The following is a 24,627-nucleotide window of genomic DNA, read 5'->3' as shown; positions in this document are numbered from 1 at the left end:
AAGAGAAAAAAAAACTAGGTTTTTTTTTCCTTTCTTGGCTAAAAGTAAATGTGAATTGGTCTACTCATTTCATTTGATAGTCCCTTTATAAAGGGAGAGAATTACAACAAAAATATCAATTAGAATAATGACAGTAAATGTTGATTGAGCTGTAATTGTTAATTCCTTAATTCCCTCTTCGTCAGTTGCTTTGACGAAGGCACATAATGTGTTTTTCCTTTAACATTATTTCTTTTCTTTTTTTCTCCTCCTCTTCTTACCTTCTTCTTCTTCACACCCAAACCACCATAACCACCACCGAGCTCTCTCTCTTAGCCCAACCACCAATCCCAAATGCCTTCACTTTGAAATTACCCTTTACATTCTCAGGAAACCCACTTCATCATTTTAGATTTACTAGGCCCGAACTGGAAATACATAGTGGAGATGGACAATCTTTCATTCCTATGGAACTGTGCTCGTCAGCTGACTTCAGCTAATATAGTCACGACTTCTTCATAAAAGTTGTTCAGAATCGAGTCTTCTAATTAAATTTCATGAAAATCCAACAGTTAAATCTTCCAAAATAAAGGTAAAACCAATGACTGTTCATACAAAATTCTGTTATGAAATTGACTCCAATTCGTATATGCATATCTTATTCCCTTTCAAATTTTGTCCCTCTTTTCATGAAGTACCCATTTCAATCTTGAGCAAGTTGAAATCATCGAGGAGAGAGAGACTGCAAGAGGAGAACATATGCGATTTGGGTACCTCGCCCAGCCCAACGCTGACGACGCCCTTCGCCCGAGACTATTTGTTGCTGGATGAAGAGTTTTGATTCAAAATCTCATTTGGGTATATGAGTTTTTGGTAAGGTTTTGTATCTATTCTTAATTATTTAGTTTGATTGAGAGTGTGATTTGGTTTGGATATGTACTTGAAATGAGGTTGGAAAGCTTGAAGCTTTTGATTTCTTTGACTAATTCTACTTATATGAGGGTATGGTATGCTTTAAGATGTGAAATTCAGAATTAAATCTCACTTTCTCGGTGGTGGTACGGTGGTAGTAAGCTGCGATGTTTTTAAAAATAAAAAAATTAAAAGTGGTACGGTTGTGGTTTTTTAGGTGTGAAGAAAAGAAGGTAGGTAGACATGATTAAATTCATAAATCATAATTCCTTTTTTTAAATCAGAATCTACAACGACTAAAATTATAACATGATTAAATTCATAAATCATAATTCAGTGAGTGCAAAAGTCAAAAACAAAAAAAAATAGAAGAAGGAGACTTAACCTTTGTGGCAGGAAAACTTTTCTTGCTAGTGGAAGAATTTGCCGTCAATAAGGGAGAAGATATAGATCAAAAGAGACAAAGAGAGAACAATAAGAACGGTTGAGTTGTTGTTTATGAAGTTAGGGTTTATATGGTGCCTTTTATATTGTAAAAGTGTAGCCATTAAAATAAAGTAGTAAATATATATATTTGTGATTTATATTATAAAAATAAATTAATATAAATTAATCTATATATATATATATAAATTAAATATATGTATATATTATTGGGGCATGTTTGGGGATGGGGATCATAATATCATCCCTGCCTCATCCCCAATCTTGGATAGCAGGGATTAGGGATTTCCATCCCCATTCCCCATTTGTCCCCGAATCCTCCCCCATTAGGAAAGGGTATCCAATGGAGCTCAGCCCCGTTGGAAATTTTTGTCATCCCTATAACAGAGCATTTAAACGGAATGGACCTATTAGAGAGAAATTAAGAGATCAGAGAGTTTTTGAATGAAATTGGGACGTTGGGGACTGAAATGATGTTAGAGGCAAATTACAAGGACTAAACAAATTTTAACCCTTATAAAAAAGATATCTTGATGAACAAGATGCCTTATACAATCTAGGAATTAATATAAGGTAAGTAATCCTATGTAACCTCCTAACTAAATTACAAATATAATACATGAATCTCTTAATTTAATTATAATTGATATTTTCAAGCAATCCTATCCAATAGTCGGCCTGAGCTGATTGCCCATGAGGCTAAGACATGCCATCTGCCAATCCAGTAGGCCCCTCCCTTTCTCTTTCTTGATCAGAATTTATTTTATTTTTTTAAGAAAAGTGTATTTTCAAATGGAAAGAAATGGTAAAAGTGGGAGGTGAAACAAAGAAACAAACGTTGTGTAAAGTAACAATTTTTCTCTTGGTTAAACCGGAGGGGATTGAATCTCTAGTCTAGTTGTTTCAAAGATGATAAAGGATTATTTTTGGGTGTTTTTCAAAGAAGAAGAGTTGCGAGGTGATGCAATCAGCTCGATGTATTATGTTGTTTGAACCTAAATTTGGCAAGGCCCACGTAGCAGATAATTAAGCTAGGGCCCACAAAAGGCTGGACTGAGTCATGATAGGCTGTGATATAATAAATATTTAGCCACGGTCAGGCTCACTTCACTTCAGCCGAGGTTCGGCTCACTTCACCTCAGCCGAGGCCCGGCTCACTTTAGCTGAGGTCCAGCTCACTTCGCTTCAACCAAGGTCTGACTCACTTCACCTCAGCCGAGGCTCGGCTCACTTCACCACAGCTGAGGTCCGGCTCACCTAAGTCGAGGTATGGTTTACTTGTGGTTGAGAAAGTCCTATCCAATGCCTGTTTCAATTAGTCAGGGAAGCTGATGACAGGACATTATGAGCAGATAAAAGCCACTAAATGCCAAATTCTAGTTCAGAGATGTTACATCACTAAGTGTGGCCGTTACAAAAATACGCATTAAAGAGTCATGATGGTTGATCACCAGTTATGCACATCAAAAGAATTTTATTCTTAGAATTCAATTTGTAATCAATCCAGTCTCAACAATTAAAGCTGAGATTGTATTTGTTTTATTATCTTTATTATGTACTATAAAAGGGGTTGTAGACATCGTTGTTAGAGGTCCACGACCAAAAAACACAACAGCTTAATACAAATTCAATATTCTCAAATTCTCTATCGCATCCCTACACTCTATCAATCTACAGTATCTCTCGTCAATTATTTTTACTTACTGGTATTTTTCTTGTCTTTCCTGCACTTTACATTCTTGCATATTTATTTTGTCGTTCTTTAATTCCTTGCTTATTATATTTTCTGCACTTGATTTCTTTGCATCTACTCTCCTGCATTTACTTTTTCACAAATCATATTAAGAAAATCATATAAACAAGTTTTTAGGGTTCATGCGTTTCTTCATCCGTACTCGTATTGAATCGAGGCCAAGGTAACACATTATACTTTGATTTTGTTTTTACTATGACTTGTGAGTATCTGCATTCTATAGATTCATCAATTATCACTTTCACTTTCACATTCACTCACCGAGTTACACATTATGAACACTTCGGCTAGCAAAAAAATCGTGTAAAGTCCTTGCATCTAAGGTAAAGAGAATCCCGTGGCCGAGATCGATCCTTCCTCAGCCCACAGTCAACTGATTAGAAGTTAGATCAGCACAAACTCAGTAATCTAGATTAAAAACTCGCTTGGCCTCTCGGCCGCGAGTTGGCATGTCCACGCACACGTCACCAAGCCAGAAGAATGACGCGTGTAAGCCAAGAAGACCTTGGCCGAGTGACACGTGGCCGAGACGACTTTTGAGCGAACATATATATAGCATCGTTCTATGTTAGTGTTTGGAATGGTCCCATGGGGATTTATTTAGACCCAACTATAGTGATCCGTGTCAAAATAAGGAGGTCTATATATTAAATTTGGAAGTCTGAATAAACTCATCCGAATTGTTATAAGGGAGTTATCATAAGTAAAAATATATATATATATATATATTTTTTTTTTTGATGATTTTCACTAACAAAATACCCTGGCTAATTTACAGTTTTAGGCCTCATATTCGGTCGAATTGCTTGAATTTGTAGCAATAATTGTTCCCTATGTTTGGCTCGACCAAGAAGGCTAACAAACAATCTTTTTTGCTAATGATGCACGGCGTACCAACACCGTAGGGTGTAACCATCCGGGATGTCCCTGACCTGACTTTTGACTCAAGCTTGTGGACTAAGAGAGCACCAACCTTGTGATGTTGATCTAACACCTGCTAGCAAGGAGTCCCCAACTACTCCCTTATTTGCTACTGGACAAACTGTTTCAACTACAAAGAAGAGACAGAAGCGGAATACTGAGGATGTTACGGGGTCAAAATCCTCCTTAAAGAAAGCTAAGATTCCCAAAAGCCCTTGTCTCAGATTGTCTGCAGGTGGTGGTAGAGGCAGGGGAAGAGGAAGAGGTAGAGGGGGAAGAGGACGTGGAAAGTCTACTGCGACAGATGTTTCAACTCTCCCTTCATCTGTTACAACTTTAGAGTCGGAGACTACTCAGATAACTACTGGGACTGTAGGTATGGAGGGTTTCACCCACCTCCAGGGCTGTGGCGACTGGCCGAATTTAGCTACAAGGTCTCAATGAAGTGCCTTACATGGAACTGTCAGGGCTTGGGGAAGTCCTTGATAGAACAGACACTAAGGGAGATTACCCACTCCAACAGTCCTACTTTTATTTTTCTTTCCGAAACACACCAAGGCAGTACTTTTGTGGATAATGTTCGTAATAGAATGGGAGGCTATTTGGGGTTTAACGTTGACCCAATAAACAAGGCAGGTGGTTTAAGCCTATGGTAGAAGTCAGACTCTTCTGTTGATGTTACTAATTTTTCAAAGTACTTTATTGATACATTGATTACTATGCCAGGAGCGAGCTCTAAAGTTAGAGTAACTTGGATGTATGGCCCTCCCTACATTACAGAGAAATCTGATTTCTGGAATCAGTGGAATGATCAGAACTGGAGAGATAATACTCCTTGGCTGGTAATAGGTGACCTAAATGAGATGCTCTATCATTATGAAATGGATGGAGGTGTTCCTTGGCATCCAAACCGGAGTCAATATCTTCGCTCTTTCTTGAACTCAAATATGTTACTGGACGTTGGGTTCAAGGGGCAAAGTTTCACTTGGGCCAGAAAGGAGAATGGTATGGTTGTTTTACAAGAGAGGTTAGACCGAAGTCTAGTGAATGAGGATTGGTTATTTTCTTGGCCTAATACTTGTCTCTCCCATCTCCCTAGACTTGGGTCGGACCATAACCCAATTTTATTGGACACCAATCCAATTATGTTGAAACACAGACCTAATTTCAAATTTGAAGCTTTTTGGGCAGATGAGGTAGATACTTTTCCTATCATTGAGGATTGCTGGAAAAAAGAGGTCAATCTTTCTAATGCAAAAGCAATGGTCTGTCAATCTTAATCGGTGCAGGAATCGCCTTAAGGTTTGGAGCAAAGGAATGTTTTCCAAGTGTAATAAGACAGAGATTAAGGACTGCTTGGTGCACCTGGAAGAACTCCAAACCAACTTCCCCTTTACGAGTTCGGATCTGCAGCAGGAGCTTCCTAACAAACTGGGCAGTTTATGGATTCGAGAAGAGAAGTATTGGCACCAACGATCAACAATTAATTGGCTAAAGACTGCAGATTCAAACTCCAGATTTTTCCACCTGTCTACATGACAAAGAAGGAAAAAAAATGACAACAATGATTGACTGGTTGGAGAATCTCGCATTTGACTGGAATTTGAATCTCAGTTTCAGAGTGTTTTCACTGGCTCTAGGCCGAGACAGTGGAGTGATGTTTTCAAGGGTACTATTCCAGTGGTGACTGAAGAAATGAACAACACTTTACTGACTCCCTTCTCTCTTAAGGAACTCTCTTAAGGAAGTCAGAGATGCTGCCTTTCAGTTGGGAGCTTTAAAAGCTCCAGGGTCGAATAGGTTCCCTGGTCTCTTCTACCACAAGTATTGGAGGATAGTCAATGAGGTCGTGTTGGGAATTTCTAAAGATTTTGGTGCGGGTCGAGTAAGAATGAATGATCTCAACAAAACTCATATTGTCCTAATTCCCAAGATCCCAAATCCAGAGAAAACATCCCATTTTCGGCCGATCAGCCTTTGCAACAACTCTTATAAAATTCTTTCCAAATTGCTGGCGAACAGATTGAAATCTCTACTTCCTCAGATCATTTCTCCAAATCAAAATGCTTTTGTCCCGGATAGGCAGATCCAGGACAATATCATGTTAGCTCACAAATCTTATCATTGTCTCAAATTGAAGAAAGAGGGAGGTAATCATGAACCTGGCCTCAAATTGGACATGAATAAGGCTTATGATAGGGTGGATTGGGACTTTCTAGAGGCTGCCAAATTGAGTTTGGTTTTAACAGAACTTGGGTGAACCTCATTATGTCCTGTGTAGCAACGGTGTCTTTCTCCATTATTCTCAATGGAAAACCTGGAAAATTCTTCAATCCTAGTCGTGGTTTAATTACGACAGGGAGACCCCCTCTCCCTTTACCTCTTCCTTCTGGTTAGTGGAGTACTATCTCTAAGGCTGACAAGGGCTATCATGGAGGGTTCTCTCATTGGTATTCGACTTTGTAGAAGTTGTCCAACTATCTTCCACCTATTTTTTGCTGATGATGCCCTCTTTTTCCTTAAAGCTACACTCTACAATTGTCAGCAATTGGTCTCACTTCTCAAGGAATATTGTTGTGCTTCTGGCCAATTGATTAATAAAGAAAAATCCAGCATTTTCTTTTCTCCTAATACCCCTAGCCAGATGCAGGGACTGATGTGTGAGCTATTGGATATGGGTGTTGTTAACCCAGGGAAATACCTTGGGTTGCCCACAGTATAGGGCCAATCAAAAAAGAGGCTTTGGTCTATATTAAAGAGAGGCTCTCCAGGAAGGTGGAAGGCCGGAAGCAAAAATCTTTGTCTTTGGCTGGTAGGGAGACTTTAATTAAGTCGGTAGCAATGGCCATCCCCTCATACCCTATGTCCTGCTTCAAATTCCCAAAAGGGGTTTGTGAGGAGATCAATTTTGTCCTAAGTAATTTATGGTGGCGGTATACCGATAAGGGTAACAATTTGCACTGGAAAAGTTGGGATTATCTGGGTTTACCAAAAAGTGAGTTCAGGGACCTGATGCATTTCAATATGGTCCTATTGACAAAACAATGTTGGAAGATCCTGCAGGAACCCTCATCCCTATGGGTTTGCGTTTTGAAGGCTAGGTACTTCCCGGATACCAGCGTTCTTGGTGCGACGAAAGGTCATCGAGCCTCTTAGGGCTGGTCAAGCCTTTTAGAAGCTAGAGATCTATTACAAGGTGGATTTTGTTGGCAAGTCATCAATGGCTACTCTATTAATATTTGGGAGGATAAATGGTTACCCCCTCCCAATTGTAACACCATTGGCACTACTGGGACTGTTCCAGTTAATGCTTTGTAGTGAATCAGTTCCCTGATTGATTGGGACACTCGATCTTGGTTACTGGATCATATACTTCATCTAATTCAGCCACAAGAAATTGCAAAAATTTAGGCAATCCCTATTGGAGATGGAGTGGGCAACGACCGGATTGTGTGGCCATGGAACAAAAGCGGAAGCAGTGCAGTTAGTTCTGGTTATAATTGGCTACATACCAATCAGATTAATTCATTATCTACTAGATGTGGCTCTTCCCATTTAATTGATACTAAGTGTTGGAAGTTGATTTGGAGCTTATACACTCTGCCTAAAATCAAGTGTCTTATGTGGAAAGCTCCAAGTGGGGCTGCCCCATCTATGTTGAATCTGTATAGGAGAAAGCTCTCTCAAAATCCCCTCTGTCCTATCTGTGAGACTTATGAGGAATCTTTTGAACATATTCTATTTCTATGCCCTTGGGTTGAAGCAATCTGGTTTGGGTCTCCTATGGGTATCAGAATTGATAAGCAGCTTTTCACAACACTTGATCATTGGCTACTCACTATAACACTGAAATACACAAATGCAGTAGAAAAGAAAAGAGCTCTTACTATTTTGAGCTTCTTGTGTTGGGCGATATGGAAAGCCCCATGCTCCTTTGTGTATAAACATAAACCAGTTTCTCCAGACATTACTCTTCGCTCAGGTTTGAATCTTGCTTTCGAATTCCTAGATGCCAATGCTTTGCAGCCTGCTGCTATTAGTTCCAACTCATCTGGCCTGTATCATTGGAAGCCTCCTCCTCCTTTGTACGCTAAGATCAACTGTGATGTGGCTTGGACTCCTCCCTCAAGAGGGGGTCTTGGAGTGGTGATTCGTGATCATAATGCTGATTTGATTTGTGGTTCCTCCAAAGCTCTTGTTTGTCGTTCGGTGGAGATCGCTGAAGCAAAAGCAATTCTTTTGGGGGTCAATCTCGCCATTGATCATAATCTGAAAAAGGTGATGGTCGAATCGGTTTCAAAAGGGGTTTTGTTGGAATTGACCTCTACATCTACTAGTAAGAACTGGAGAATTTGGCCCATTATAAATGAAATTAGAAGCAAGAGTTCTTACTTTGATGAATTATCTTGGGACTGGGTTCCCCGTGAAGTGAATCGTGCGGCTCATTGTGCTGCATCGCTTGCCAATCGGTCGGTGGGTCTTCTTAGATGGGCTGACCAACCACCACCTTCCTTGTCTTTGGTACTCAGAAACGATGGCCTCCCCTGTCCTCACGAGGAGGTTGCATGAACTGGCCACTGGATGGTTTTTGGTGTTTTTGTTAAGATTTCTTTCCTTTCTCTATTTCTTCTGGGAATAGATGGTTTGTAATCTCCCTTGATGATCTGTATTTGGGCCTTTCGGCTCTGTTTGGGCTTTGCGCCTAATGAAATATTTCATTCCCCAAAAAAATGATCTATACATTAGTACCTAGAAACTGAACGGTTGAGATGTGGATATGCGACCGAAAAGTGACTCAAACCCTAACCTCGCTCTGAAATTTCAAAGCTAGACCTCGCCCTGGATACGATCTGTGTGTGTATATATATATAAAATTTCTAACACGTAGAAGCATATGGTTGTTTTTTGACCAAGTCTTCTAATTAGCTAATGGAATACCTTATCTCGACTTCAAGCTCCCCCAACTCTCTGCAGCTCCATCTTAGAGTTGTATTGGTACTGATTGGATCTTAGAGTTGAAACTACCACCATGGGAACCCAAAGCCACCAGCTTCATATTGCTTTCTTTCCCTTCATGGCTCAAGGCCACATGATCCCAGCCATTCACATGGCCAAGCTATTTGTTTCCAGAGGTCTCGAAGCCACCATCATCACAACCCCTGCAGATGCACCTTTCATCCACAAGAAAATTGAAAACTCAGGTACCCAGATCCACATTTACACAATCAAAGTGCCTACTGTTGAGGTGGGATTGCCAGAAAACTGTGAGAGCTTTCACTCTGCTACTTCGCCGAAAATGCAAGCCAAGTTCTTCAAAGCCACAACTTTGCTTGGACCACAGCTTGAGCAGTTCTTGAAGCAAAAGAGACCCAATTGCCTTGTTGCTGACATGTTCTTTCCGTGGGCTACTGATGTGGCATCAAAGCTTGGGATTCCGATGCTCATTTTCCATGGAATTAGTTACTTCGCCTTGTGCGCTACACTGTGTGTGCATCAGTATAAGCCTCACAACCAGGTTTCATCTGATTCAGAGCCTTTTGTTATTCCTAACTTACCCGACAAGATCGAGCTGAATAGAAAGAAAATTCCTGATTTTGTTAGGGATGGAGTTGAGAATGAATTTAAAAATATGCATGAAGAAGCAATGGGAGCACTAAGTAGGAGCTATGGGGTTCTTGTTAACAGCTTTTCTGAACTTGAATCCGCGTATGCTGATCATTTTAGCAAGGTTTTGGGGATAAGATCTTGGCATATAGGCCCACTTTGGTTAGGTAATGAGGGTGACATTGAAGTTGAAGATCAAAAATGCTCTATTGATGTACACGAATGCATGAAGTGGCTTGACACAAAGAAGCCCAATTCAGTTGTTTATGTATGCTTTGGGAGTTTGGCAAATTTTGGTGATGCTCAGCTCCTAGAAATTGCATTAGGTCTTGAGAGTTCAGGGTACCATTTCATTTGGGTTGTCAATAAACAAAAGAATATTGAAGAAAACTGGTTGCCTCAAGGATATGAAGAGAGGATTGAAGGGAAGGGAATGATTATAAGAGGGTGGGCGCCGCAAGTGAAGATTCTTTCACATGAAGCAGTGGGAGGGTTTGTGACTCATTGTGGGTGGAACTCGACACTTGAAGCAGTGTGTGCTGGTTTGCCCATGGTGACATGGCCTCTGTTTGCAGAGCAGTTTTACAATGAGAAGTTGATAACCCAAGTGCTTGGGATCGGGGTTGGTGTTGGTGCTCAAGAATGGACTAGAGTGGATAGGGAGATTGTGAAGAGTGAGAACATAGAGAAGGCTGTGACAAAGGTGTTGGGTGAAGAAGCAGAGGAAATGACAAGCAGAGCCAGGGGTTATGCAATAATGGCAAGAAGGGCTATTGAAGAAGGGGGTTCATCTTACTCGGATCTTATTGGTTTGATTGAAGAATTAAGGTCTCATGCCATTACTAGAGGAACAATTTGAATTTAAAAAATTAGAAACTGTGTATATAATATGATTCTTAAATTTTATTATGAATTGATGCTACCTAGATGACAAACTGTAATTACTGTATAGTAGTTTTGAAATAATATGTGGAATGGAATTGAAAGATATACATATCAAATCGGCATGTCCTCACAACCAAAGAGTAGACAAAGCAGAGTGAAAGTTTAAATGGAAGTTAACAGTAATTTTTGTTGTTATCAATACCAGTACAATCAAATTGCCAGAAAACAAATAAGCATGATGTTTACTGGTAAAACATGAAAAAAATATTAAGAAATGAGTCTCAAGCACTAAAGTTACGTTCCATGCCCTGAGTCAAACATGAGTTACAGTGAAATACGTATTGTCATGGAATATAGTACCATACCCTAGTAACAAGTAATTTGCCAAATTGAAATCAGCTGCAAAGACAAATAATACTTTTCACATACACCTGCAGGATCAGGGACAACCATTATCAAAAGTAGTAAAATTATCATAACACCAACCAAATCTAAGTTAAAAGACATTTTCATAAGTTTGATGTGGCAATTCTGTAATTTTATGTTGATGAAGAGCCATTAGTTCTAAATCATTCCAAACACAGTCGTTCCCAACATCGTTGCTGAAGGGTTTGGGAGTCTATTTGAAGTTTAGCTCTTGGACTTTCTTTTCTGCATGATTTGCATGTAGCGAATTGTATAATTAAGAGACATTTAATGATTTACTTAGGTTGGTAGAGCATAATCCATAGATACATTCTGTTCTACTGGCTTATATACTTCAATTTGATTCCAGATGTGCAGAAGACAAAGGGATGGTGAAATCCAATGGTCCTGACGAAGATTATGTTCAATTGGCTTTTCACTTTTGGCAAGACTGTTACTTTTCAGTTGGCTTTCGATTTGTTTGTATTCCTTGAATTCGTAAATGAAATTGATGCACTTATGTTAATTACTTTTTAGTGCATTGTAATGTTCCTGTTCTGTTTGTTAAGGCCTGAACTTACATGGACTGATCCTTTAGGTCGGATGTATACATGATCTTTGAGATGTACACAGAAGCCATTTTATTTGTAAGGCAGTTCTGTTTCTCTGGCTTTTCGGCTTGTTTCTATTTGTTAAGGCCCGGAACTTACGTGGACTGATCCTTTAGGCTGGATCTATACATGATCTTTGAGATGTACACTGAAGCCATTCTATTTGTAAGTCGGTTCTGTTTCTCTGGCTTTTTGGCTTGTTTCTGCTTGTTGAATACCAAATGCACTTCTTATATGTGTAGTTTTTTCTGGACTAATGCAAATTCATAATGATTCGGTTCTAGGACTGGTGTATAATCTTCTTTTTTGTTCTGATTTATATGCGTACATAAAAGTACTATATTGCAGAAATTATTCTATATAACATTATTAAAGGCAAGAAATAAGTTAGTAAACAGCATTCACGTGATAGCAGATATGCTGGAGAGAATTATGCATCAAGCATCTTATCTAATCATCCTAGGACTGATTGTAGGATCTTAATTGTATGCATTTACAGCTTTTCCACAACTGATTGAGAGCCTTGGCGACATTCAGCGATCTCTTGTCAAATCTCATAGATCCTGGAATTATTCCCTTGTGAAAATCTGTCCTCAAGATCACTCCATACTGCAGTTGCTGTATCTGAAAAAATCACGCTGTGGGCGATGTCGGGCTGGATTGAATGAAGAATCCAGGTCAATACCACGTCATTGCAACGTTTCCACATGGGAAATTTTTGGTTGGTGGTTGGAAGCGGCTGTATTGTTCCATTGATCAATCTTAGCTTGTTCTTGGTGCTGAGGCTGAGGCGCATTGAGCGGCTCCACTGTCCATAATTGTGCCCATCAAGTAATGTGTTGACCAGGGTGAGTCCTGGTGTATCAGAATGGTGCAAGATCAAAGGGTCAAGTAATTTTGTCTCAATCTCCTCCATGGTTTTGGATGAAGAATCGATTTTGGCCTTTGGGTTTTCTGTGTTTTTAAGAATTTCAACAATGGTGTTGATGTGGTGATGTTTTAGTGTTTGTTTGTAGCGGAAGGGATTTACTCAACGCGAAGGCATTGATTAGAAAGATATCTTTGCCCCTGTTGCGAAATTGATTACTGTTAGGTGTCTATTGGTTGTTGCTGTCGTGCGAGATTGGCCTTTGCACCAAATGGATGTGCAAAATGTCTTCCTCCATGGTGAGAATATTGAGGAGGTCTACATGTTGCCTCCTCCGGGTTATCGTCGACTTCACAAATCCCTCTATGGTCTTAAACAAGTATCCCACAGTTGGTTTCAACAGTTCTCTTCTACCATTCAAGAGATTAGTTTTCAACAGTCTCATGCCGATTATTCATTGTTTACACAGGTCCATGAGAATTCTATTGCTGTGATATTACTTTATGTTGACGATATGGTTATTACATGAAACAATGAGAAGGCCATTAATGATCTCAAGAAGTTTCTCAACAGTTGTTTCAAGATTAAAGATCTTGGACCACTCAAATACTTCCTTAGCATCGAAGTTGCACATTCAAAAGCTGGAATTTTAGTTTGTCAACATAAGTATACGTTGGATATATTGGAGGAGGCTGGATTACTTGGGGTGAAACCTACAAAAGTACCTATGGAGCCTGATTTGGTGTTAACCAAAAAAGGGAGTGATGCTCTCAAGGATCCTACTCGGTATCGGAGATTAATTGGGAAGTTAATTTCTCTTATAATCACTAGGCCGGAGATTACTTATGCGGTGAACACACTCAGTCAATTTATGCAAGAGCCTAAATTACATCACCTTAAAACAGATAATCGACTTCTGCAATATCTCAAGGGAGTCCCGGGCCAAGGATTACTGTTTCCTGCACACAGTTCTCTTCATTTGATCACATATTACGATGCAGACTAGGCAAGATGTCCAATTACACGACGATCAGTGACAGGGTACTGTATTTTCCTTAACAAATCACTTGTGTCATGGAAAAGTAAAAAGCAAGCCATAGTATCAAGATCATCAGTAGAAGCAGAGTATCGTTCCATGGCTGCAACTGCTTGTGAACTCTGCTGGTTAAGGTACCTATTGAAAGACTTACGTGTAGAATATCATGAAGCAACAAAACTATTATGTGATAATCAAGCAGCCCTACACATCGCAGCAAATCCAATGTACCATGAGCGAACAAAGCACATTGAGTTAGATTGTCATATAGTTCGTGAAAGAATCAATAAGGGTGAAGTCAAGACTGCTTATGTGCAAACTGGAGATCAAATTGCAGACTTACTCACAAAGCCTCTTCATGCACCAGCCTTCCACGCACACCTCAGTAAGTTGGGTGTCATTGACATTCACACTCCAACTTGAGGGGGAGTATTAAAGGCAAGAAATAAGTTAGTAATCTGCATTCAAGTGATAGCAGATATGCTGGAGACAATTATGTATCAAGCATCGTATCTAATCATCCTAGGACTAATTGTAGGATCTTAATTGTATGCATTTACAGCTTTTCCTAGAATAGAGCACTGATAGATGTATATATCTTGTACAATTGTATTCATTGATAAGATATACACATATTGAAAACACCATTTTTTTTAGGCATGAATGCATGAACCAATTAATTGTCAATGCGTTGTGTCTCTCTCTTTTGCCTTCTTCCCCTTTATGGCTCAATATCACCAAATCCCAGCCATTCACATGGACAAGCTATTTGTTTTCAGAGGTCTCAAAGTAGCTGTGATCACAACTCTTCTAGATGCACCCTTTTGCCCACAAGAAAATTGAAAATCCTTGTACCCAAATCCACATTTTTCAAATATAAGTTCCTTCTGTTGAAGTCGGACTTCCAGAAAACTGGCAGAGCTTTCACTCTTGCCACTTCCCCCGAAAAATCGGCATGCAAGCAATGTTCCACAGCCTTGCTTCAACCCCAGCTCGAGCAGTTTCTGAAGCAAACTAGGCCCAATGGCCTTGTCGCGGGAATGGCTGTTGAAGAAGGGGTTTCATCTTACTCTGATAGTCTGATTTGAGTGCCTTAACTAGAGAACTAAGATCTCAAGCCATCAGTCGTGCACTCATGCATGAAGAAACAAAAGATGTCTTTTTAGCCGATTATCAAACCATGAAGGACTAGATTTTGTATTTATTTATTTTTTTTAATTCTTTGTTTTTTTTTTTTTTTTGGTGAAAGAAAGGGCTAGTGTAGCGGCCCTCATGCCTTAACCATTAATTAAACCATAGAATACACGCGGGGGGGGGGGGGGGGGGGGGGGGGGGGGGTGGGTGGGTGGACATAGTGCCTTAACCCCAAATTACAATAAGCCTCAAGAGAACCACCTGAGATAATAACAGGCGTCTCATCTATGAATATGCATTCTAACATGCACCCTTTAGCGAAGAGTGCTCTACAGGCTACTCCATTCGCTTTACAATTGTGGTGACAAACCGGAAAGATAATGCTTACTCGGAGCCATAAGTAACCAATAATATCAGCTTTCCTAGTATGCTGCCACCGGAAATATAACCCTGTGACAGTTAGTTTCATTCTGCCATTAGGAGGCTACGACCATTTGACAAAGTAAGGAACTCGCCTCATACCTAAAGCAGACATGGCACGCAAGGTGCGCAGGCCCAGACGAAGCCCACATTTCCAAACCAAAACATGGTCAGGACTTTCTAAAAGCAAAAAATAAATTGCAAATAAAGAACCAAACAAACTGAAAAGTAAAAGCAATACAGCCCTAATTGGGCCCAACACCATGACCCAGGCCCAAGACCCGACCAATGTGGAAACGCCCCACCAAGCCCGGAAGAGTTCCAGCCACATTCCCATCATCGCACACCCATCACCATCCGTCGATCGAGCCTTCACTGCCGCCGCAGCACTGTCGTGGATACGCTGCCACTCGCCAGACCGGAGATGACGACTCCCATGCATTGGCTAGATACCATATCTGCAATGGGTTTGGCACCACCGATCGATTCAGATCAAATCGATATCCCCTGGCAGAAAGATCACCGATCCCAGCTTCAATCGGCTGCACGGCCCCAACTCAGTCGAGCCTTAGAGCCCGGTAGCGGTGAATGCTGCTTGCACCACCCTCTTAACCCCGACAGCCACCATCGAACCTGGCCACTCTTCCAGCCATCCCAATTTCCATTCCCCATCCTTGATCCGGATTTCAGACCCAAATCCTCCACCAACCAATCAAGCAGCCAAAACGGTGCTAGAACACGAGGTCCCGTCCGACGACGATGTCGCTCGGACGTGCCGCCTGACGGAGAAGCAAAACAACTTTTTCTGGATCTAGTGCGTGGAGGCGCGTTTGTCAATGTTTAAATTCTAATCCTTCATGGTTTGAATATCATCGAGTATTTTATTGAATAAGCAAGCAATACCATTACAAAATCATTATTCAATTTTGATTCCATAAAACTCAGAATGACAAACCCCCTCTAAGTTTATACTATACTAAAACAAATTATTATTTCTGGAAAATTCGTGAACACAATCCAATTTAAGTCTCTCTCAAGTTTAAACTCTCAATCACTATTTAGGCTTCTTTTTTTTTTCTAAGATAGAAAAATAAAATAAAATAAAACACTTTATCGCACCTATCCTTACATAATGCCCCGTGGAAACAATATTAAATTGATAACCTACCAAAATATCACTATTTAGTTCCCTACATGTAAAGGTTCATTCTTCATTTGGAAATATTATTCATATGAAGAGGAAAACAAATAAGTTGATCACCTATGAGACTCTAATTTGTCTAATAAGAAATTAAGAATGAATGACTCCTAGCTTACACCAAGTATTCTTACTATTCTTATCGGATGTCCCCGAGGGACAGTATTCTCACTATTCTTAACTAAGCATATACTAATTGATTTTTTAAATTTCTACGCACGTTATCCCTCATGTTGTCTTCTTCATTTGACTCATAAAATGACTTCTTTTCCTTCTTGCTGGACCAGTAACAGACATCTCTCCTTAACTCGCGCTCTTGTTAACTTTTGGCCATTTGCATGTCTTCAGCCAATTGCTGTATTATTCGGTCAGTTTTGGCTCGAGACTTTCTGGCCGGCCATCATACCCGACCTCTAACAACCTTCCAACAACATCAAAATCATATATTTAGTTCCTCTTACTTCAGTTTCGTAATTGGAAAGATTGGAACGTTAATAAACAACTAGTAATAATACAATTAAGAATGTATTATGATAGTGGTACTAATCTATGAGTTGAGCTCAGGACAGTTCACTTACAAAATAAACACTTATATCATTAGACCAAATAATAATGGCGTTAAAATATTTATTATATTACATTTTCCAAAATAATTCTAAACTTGCACTTAAACCTCAAATTTGGAGAAAATGTAGAGAGGAGAGGGAAAAAATTTGGGTGGGGAGTCTCACTCTTTGATCTATCTACAAAAGGTCTAACATCATAATAGAAACGAAATTGTTCCTCATTCAAACTGTTACTAATATGTAGTAATTAGCATAACTAATATTTGATTGCCCCTCTTTCCAAAAATCTTACATGGTGTCTGAGAATCATAATGAAAATGAGAAAAACTTCTTTTTTTCTTGTTAGATCATAATTCATATATATATATATATGGAAAGAGGGGCATTAGATTTGACTAATCTAATTCTATATTTTGTAGAAAATTTTGATAAGAGGAGAAAAAGTGAAATTCCATCGAATTTTCCATGCACCACTAGTTTTAGCGACACAAGTACTTCGTGAAGCAATCCTAGAAAAATAGGAGTTTAAATGGAGCAATGAAGCCATAGATCATGAAGTACTAATGCAAAGGACTTAGTTTGATCACTCCTTTGGCTGGAAATTGCAAGAGAAGTCCATGGAAATCGCTATGTAAAACAGTTGCTGCAAAGTAGAAAACTGCGGTTTCAGAATCAGCTCTTCAGAAATAGTCAAGGTTCTAAAAATTAGGCTAGGCGTCGGGTGTCCGATCCGATTTCAAGCTAGTCGATTGAGTTGGGCGTTTGGTTTCTAGGCGGCTGCCTAGACGGTCTAGGCGGAGGTTAGACGGTCTAGGCGCTGGATTCTGGAATTCTTTTTCCTCCTCAAGTGTATGTTGTAAGCAACCCCCTTCGTTCTCCAACATGAAACTCGAATTCGGAATCGACGACCATGATTCAAACAAACCTACCCCAACAGGTTAATTCCACTAATTAACAAATCCATCATAACAAAGGTCTCAAATTCAAATCCTAACAAATTCAATCCCAAACCAAATCAACCAAACTTAACAATTCGATTCGCGATCGGATTGCATCCTGGCGGCACGAAGAGCTTCTTGAGCGGGATTTCGAGTTGCGTATTGCTCTTCGAAAGGCTAGATGGGGATGAGCTCTGAGATTGAGAGAGAGGATTTGGGGGAGGAGAAGTGCGTGGAGATGAAGATGAATTTAGCTTTGTTGCTGGGGATTTGGATTTTGAGAAATGAGTGAAGTGGGTGAAGTGGGTCAAAAGGTGAGATGTGGCTTCTGGGAAGATGAAGCATAACCATTAATGTACAGGTTCAAGTTTGAAGCTTTTTGAGATTGATTGTTCCTGGTTTTGACATGAGCTTTGCAATGGTTTCACCTTTAATGGTTTCTGGGCTGACATTGTTTACTATTTTAACCCTTTTATGTTATCATTTTTTATAACCCTTCTTGGTCATGACATTGGTCTTTTACTTTATTTTTTTATACAAATTGGTAAAATAAAAGGATATAATAGTAGTCAAATGTGTATCTATCATATCCCTTGTGGGAAGAGAGTTACTTGTTATAAAAATTATAATAAATATATATGTATATTTATATAATTATATGTTATCAAAATAAAAATCCACCTAGGCCTCTAGGCGCTAGGCTCCTGGTTACCGCCCGACTAGCGCTTAGCGTTTTTTAGAATTAACCTTAGGAATAGTATTGGAGTGCATTTCTTGCATTCTTCTAGTTGCACCTTTACCAAAAGGCCTAGCACTCCTTGAAGATATGACGTTTTTCAATATGAACCAAAGAACTAGTCATAACCATCAATGAGACAGCAGAAAATCAATGCAAATTAGGCTTCCCGATAAGACATAACTGTTAGCTTTTTATGAAGTTTTTTTGGGAGAATTATTGATCATTCTTGAAGGAAACTTCAAAGAAAGAAAACGTATCCTAGTCAAAATAGGCAGTTTGGCCGAAAATCTTCTTCAGGCGGATTTCTTGTGCATTTTTTGAAGGTTTATGATGCTGAAATTATCAAGGGAGAGTCCTAGAAGAATCCTACAAGATTATGGTAGGATTAATCCATCATATTATCTTTTGGATAATAGATTAATAGGCATCTCTTGCACTATTTCTCTCCTGTCACCTCAACTATGCTTCTTTGGGAATCAATCCATCAGCAATATGGAGAGGTTTGTTATGGGGAAAACAATAATTAATAGTGGTACTAGGTGGCGAATTGGTGATGGCCAGAGAGTTGGCATTAAAGAAGATCGATGGTTACCATGTCCAACCACCTTTAAGGTGGTAGCGCCTATTCCCATATTGACTGAGTGGAAGGTGGAGAGCTTTCTTACTGAGACCGGAGCGTGGAACGTACCTTTGATTCACTCTCTTTTCCTTACTCATGAGGCTGAGATGATTTTAAGTCTTCCAATGAGTCTACGTACAATACCAAACAGACTTATTTAGCACTATATAATGAATGGTAGTTTCACTGTGAAGATCGGGTATTGGGTAGAACGAGAGTTGTCAGCCGAAAAGGGAGGAGTTGTGGCTGGGAGTAGTTCATCCAATGTCTCAGCTATCTGGAAGAAGGATTGGGCCTTAAGGTACCATACAAGCAGGGCCGGCCTTGCCCAAGGGCGGGCTTGGCGATGGCCCAGGGCCCAAGTGAGAGGGGGGCACAATTTTTTTTTTTTAAAATAAGGTTATATATATATAAAAAAAATATATTTATATATAGTATATGTCGACAGTAAACAAAAAAAAAAAATTGCTTTGTTCCCAAACGCAGTGTCTTCTCTTCTCCTCTCCTCACTTCAAAATGGTTTTCTCTTCTCCTCACTTTGAGAATTGTACACACAATTATAGCAGACGAATTTCAAGAGTCTCTTAACTCTCTCTAAAACTTTAAAAACAAACAAATTTCTCTTGAAATATTGGGGTTTCAATGGTTATTCAATCAAGCAATTTATTTTCATCATCTGTCACCTCCTCTCAATCTTTCTCTCCTATATTTTTCTCTTCTTCTACTGTGATCAGACATAATTTTTGGCATTCCATAGATTCAGGCTGCAATAGAGATCGATCAAAATAGGTATAGTTAAATTGGGTGTTCTTTAAATTATTATTATTATTTTTTTTTATGGTGGGTGTTCTTCAATTTTTAAATTCGTTGAAATTTTGGACATTATAAGTTCTATTACAAGCATTTTGTGGTATTTGTTGATTATTCTAACAACTATTATAAATTTTTGTGCCTGTAATCTCAAAATCTCGACTATACTGTCACCGCTGATGTTCAATTTGCAGCTTTCAACATCCTTAATCAGTTAATTACAGGTTCAATCTATATTGAACACTAGAAGATCAACTTTTTTTTTCCCCTACAATGGAATTTTTTTTTTCTTTATTTTTTTTTTTTTGCTCTCTTTCTCTACAAACATAGCATCTTTAGATGCATTAATTGGAAGTCAGAAGTTGCAGGTTGATATGTTGATGCATACGTATTTACAATTGCTACATCGCAATCCTTGTTTTATTGTTCTATGCTCGAATGTTTATCGTTTAAAGTTGTACTGTTTTACATATGAATATATATATATATATATATATATATATGGGTAGTTAGGCACCAAATTTTTTTTGCCCGGGGCATCAAAAACCTCAAGACCGGCCCTGCATACAAGATATAGCTTCTCTTATGGAGGGTCATGCATAATTATCTTCCTTGTGGTGAAATATTGTAGAAAAGAAAGATTGTACGTGAATGAGGCAAGCTGTAGGCAATGTGGTGCACATGTAGAATGAGCCATTCACGTTTTTTGGGAGTGTCCTAAACCCAAGAGAGTGTGGAAGCTGTCGTTCTTGAGTGAAGTTTTCAAGACATGGAAGGAGCCCTCCGTGATGGATCTATTCTCACATGTTTGCAGTATAGTAGTAGGGAGTGACTTGGAAAATTTCGGGTATGTTGTTTGGTGGCTTTGGAGAAACAGGAACTTACACCGACATGAGGAGAAATTCTTAAAGCCTGAAGAGTTGATAGCTGCTGTTGGGGTGTGGCAGACATAATATGAGGCGCCCAATGCCAAAATTATGCATTTAAATTTGACGGGCTCAGAAACGGTAAGATCTACAACCACTCCACATTTGAACCCCCTAGTCTGGTCTCCCCCTAGCCCGGACTGCTTAAAGTTGAATTTCGATGGCGCTACTAACGTTAAAAGAGGAGTGTGCGGTGTGGGAGCAGTGTTGTGTGATCAGCAGGGTAGGCTGAAGGGGGCGTTGGCTGTATCCCAGGTTGGCAATGTGTCCCCAAGAGCAGTGGAATCTCTGGCATGATTGCATGGTCTCAGATTTGCACTACACCTTGGTTCTACAAAGTTGGAAGTTGAAGGTGATGCTCTGATAGTTTTAAATGCTTTGCATGATGAGCGTAAGACCTAAGTTCCGAAGGCCATATCTTAGAGGAAGTCAAGCTTGTAGTTAAGTCTTTTGCTAGTTGTAGTTGGCGATTTGTGAAGCGCGATTGCAACAAGATTGCACATCGTCTTGCAAAGGAAGCCTTGAGTTTAAGTCAACATTTTTTGTGTTCGGAGTTGGGGTCTAGTTGGTTCTATCAGTGTGTCAGTATGGACTTCACTAGTGAAGTCTAAAGTATGCAGAGTTTCGAGTTGAAGCTCTTTGCTACTAATCTCATTGCAATCTTCGTTCATTAATGAATTTCTTTTTTGATAAAAATAAAAAAAATGAAAAAAATTGACATCTTCCACCAAAACAAGAGAAATATCACAACTTTTCTACGTTACATTATTGACCAAAAAAAAAAAAAAAACTTAGTAAAGCAATAATGAATTGCCCAAGAATTCCAGACTTCTCATCTCTTTGCTATTTATAATGAGACTGCAAATCTCATACCTTATTTACAAGGTCTGAAAATGAATATGGAAATTATTTTACACTTTTAACTCTAATTTTTACCCCCTCATCATTTTCTTCAACAAGAAGGCGCCACCTATTCATCTTCAAGACCTTAACTTGAGCCCACGTCCGTCCTCTCCGATAGAAAACCCACATTGGCATCTGTGTCCCACTCAATCCCCTCCGTGATTTCTCTGTCCCTTTAACTAAATGAAAATCACAGAGCCAAATTAAAGTCTTCAACTCCCTCCTCTCTCACCCTCTTCACTCCCTCAATGAAGACCACCACCACCACCACAACCACTACCGCCAACTCCAACACCAAGCTCATCCTCCTCCACCCTTCCTCCAACTTCCACAAACCCACCACCAATGCCTCCGCTTCCGTCTCCCACCGCCTATGGCTCCTCTTCTTCTTCACCTTCTTCACTCTCGCTTTCGCCCTCGCCCTCATCAACACCACCCTCCCCAACCCCACCTCTCTCTCCCCCACCTCCACTATCCCCTCCCGCCCTCCGTCGCGGACGCGCTTCTCCACTACGCCATTTCCTCCAACGCCTCATCGGCATCGTCCCACATGTCCCTCTCCGAAATCACAGCCATCTCCACGGCCCTGACTGCCTGCTCGCACAGGTGTAATTTCCTCGTCTTCGGCCTCACCCACGAGTCCCTCCTCTGGCACGCGCTCAATCTCAACGGCCGTACCGTCTTCCTCGACGACAATGAGTTCCTCATCTCCAAGTTCGAACAGTCACACCCCTACCACGGAATCGAAGCGTACGACGTGTCGTTCGCCACCACGGTCAAGGACTTCAAGTCCCTCCTCTCCTCCACCAAATCTCAAGTGCAAAACGACTGTCGTCCGGTGCAGAACTTGCTATTTTCCGACTGCAAGCTCGGGATCAACGACTTGCCGAATCACATATACCAAGTCCCTTGGGATGTGATTTTGGTCGACGGGCCAAGTGGGTATTCTCCGTCGTCGCCGGGTCGGATGGCGCCGATTTTCACCGCCGGAGTTTTGGCCCGGAGCAAGAAGGGCGGCAGGGACAAGACCCATGTTTTTGTTCACGATTTTTCTAGAGAGGTTGAGAAGATTAGTAGCGACGAGTTTCTTTGCCGGGAAAACCTGGTGCAGGCTGTGGATTTGTTGGGCCATTTTGTTGTGGAGAAAATGGAAGATAACAGATTTGAGTTTTGCAGAAACTCGACATCATCATCATCGTCATCATCATTACGATCTTGGTCTGAATCATCAGGGAATGAAGATGGTGATGATGATGAAGATGATTAATTTTAGATGGTTTTTTTTTTTTTAATCTTTTGGGTTTTGTAAATTATATACAGTACTTTGTAATAATATTACATAAAGTTTTGGTTCTGTAGGTGGGAGTTGTTATTATAAGCAATTTACAAAGTAATGATGAACGATCATGCTTTTGCTTTAGGTATCTGGAAAGTGGAAGGCTTTAGTGTTTGAGTTGATTTTGGTCGATTTGCTTATTTGGTGGGAAAAGACTAGCATTTTTGTTTTCATTTTGTATTTGAATCTTCAAACACTCCAAATTATCGGACTAATTTGGCCATTAAACAAAGAAGAAAGTGACTTGTTAACTAACTAATCAAACCACCTCAGATAAAATGAACAAGGAATCTTTATTGGTTTTTCTGTACTTGTATCTGCTAGATTTTTAAATTTAACCACCTTTAATGGTTTGGAGGGATGCGAAGGAAGATGTTTCAGAATATGCTTGCAGCGATACCATTCATACCAATGTGCATTTTTATACAAAGTGTTTAACTTTAACACAAGTTTGAAGTCGAAGCAACAAAAAATTGAATATGCAAGGAAAAAACTTACAAACAAAAAGCCTAACACAACAAGTACTTAATTATTGAAATGAAAAAAAGAAAAGAAAAACAAGTGATGACACAGATAAAAGTTTAGAAAGACTATCTTCCATATAAGATTTAACTTCCATATAGATATGCACAAGTAAACAAGATATGAGCGGAGCCAACTAGACCCAAACCTGAGGTGAAGCTTGTGAGGCGGCCAACTCAAGCCGGCGTTACATTGGGACCTAATTTTTCTTATGAGAATTTTGATAAAACTATTAATTTCATAAAATATTTGGCTTTTACTGAATGACAATTAATATTGATGAAGTTGGCAAGCTGTCCTCCCTTTTGTTCTGTTAGCCTAAGTTCGAATCTATTTATATTGCTTTCATTTTTTCTCTATGTTACAAAAGGTGTTGGCTTATTTTTATTTTTCACATCAAACTTCAAAGTCTCATATCTGACCCTAAGCCAAACAAGAAGAGTGTTTATATTCCTGAACATATCCAACTCCAAAAGTTGAAGCTTGATTTTGAGTCTGAGAAAAAGAAACCTTCAATTTGAGAGGTATGTTAAAATATATGCCACTAAACTAACAACCTTTGAAACAAGGTAGGAGAAGTGAAATTCAAATTTCAATTTGTGTTGCATTTCTCTTTGTTCTTTATATTTTACGGCTAATGTGTATAGTTTCTCAAAAACAAAACAAAAAAGTGAAAAACCAATATGTGAAGGAGAGAGTAAACATTTAAACTCACTAAAATGGTGTCGGTGACCACCATGACACGAGTGGTGGTTATAGCAGTTGACCACACGTGTATTTCAAGGTTGTTATTTCTTTTGGCCGGGGGGGGTGGTGCGTATCTTAATATCTTAATATTATGGAATTGGAATTTTAACTAGCCCACACGCGCCGCGATCCAGCATGATAGGGAACGCGTGCAATGATTGGGTTAGGTGAGCGATTGTAAATGGGAAGCTTCGGAGCAGTGAGTGGGAATTAGAAAGGCCAAGGGAAGTGGGCCCCAGATTAAACTGTGCGTTTGTAATCTGTCACATGACGATGGCGGACGTTAAGGCGGAAGAGACAGGGTTTTAGGCTTTTAGCGGGAGAGTGTCGGTGCGACCGCGCCAGCACAAA

At 39.7% G+C, this 24,627-nt stretch overlaps 2 protein-coding genes and 1 pseudogene across 2 annotated transcripts; all 3 read left to right on the top strand.

Annotated features, from left to right (window-relative positions):
* The first annotated feature begins 7,792 nt into the window (after window positions 1–7,792).
* LOC112170807 lies at window positions 7,793–8,578 on the top strand. The gene has a single exon (XM_024308103.1). It carries the CDS (start codon window positions 7,793–7,795, stop codon window positions 8,576–8,578), a length of 786 nt encoding a protein of 261 aa, XP_024163871.1.
* LOC112172317 (scopoletin glucosyltransferase) lies at window positions 8,442–10,607 on the top strand. The gene has a single exon (XM_024309608.2). It carries the CDS (start codon window positions 9,039–9,041, stop codon window positions 10,470–10,472), a length of 1,434 nt encoding a protein of 477 aa, XP_024165376.1. The 5' UTR covers window positions 8,442–9,038; the 3' UTR covers window positions 10,473–10,607.
* An 11,071-nt stretch (window positions 10,608–21,678) lies between these two features.
* On the top strand, window positions 21,679–23,025 carry LOC112172632 (annotated as a pseudogene).
* Window positions 23,026–24,627: the final 1,602 nt, after the last annotated feature.

Source organism: Rosa chinensis, chromosome 6, assembly GCF_002994745.2.
Source record: "Rosa chinensis cultivar Old Blush chromosome 6, RchiOBHm-V2, whole genome shotgun sequence".
NCBI classification, from domain to species: Eukaryota; Viridiplantae; Streptophyta; class Magnoliopsida; order Rosales; family Rosaceae; genus Rosa; species Rosa chinensis.
This window is presented reverse-complemented; position numbering and strand designations above follow the sequence as displayed.

What these genes read in the sequence shown, in the direction of transcription:
- LOC112170807 (XM_024308103.1), top strand. Translation starts at nt 7,793, where the DNA reads ATGGGTATCAGAATTGATAAGCAGCTTTTCACAACACTTGATCATTGG.
- LOC112172317 (XM_024309608.2), top strand. Translation starts at nt 9,039, where the DNA reads ATGGGAACCCAAAGCCACCAGCTTCATATTGCTTTCTTTCCCTTCATG.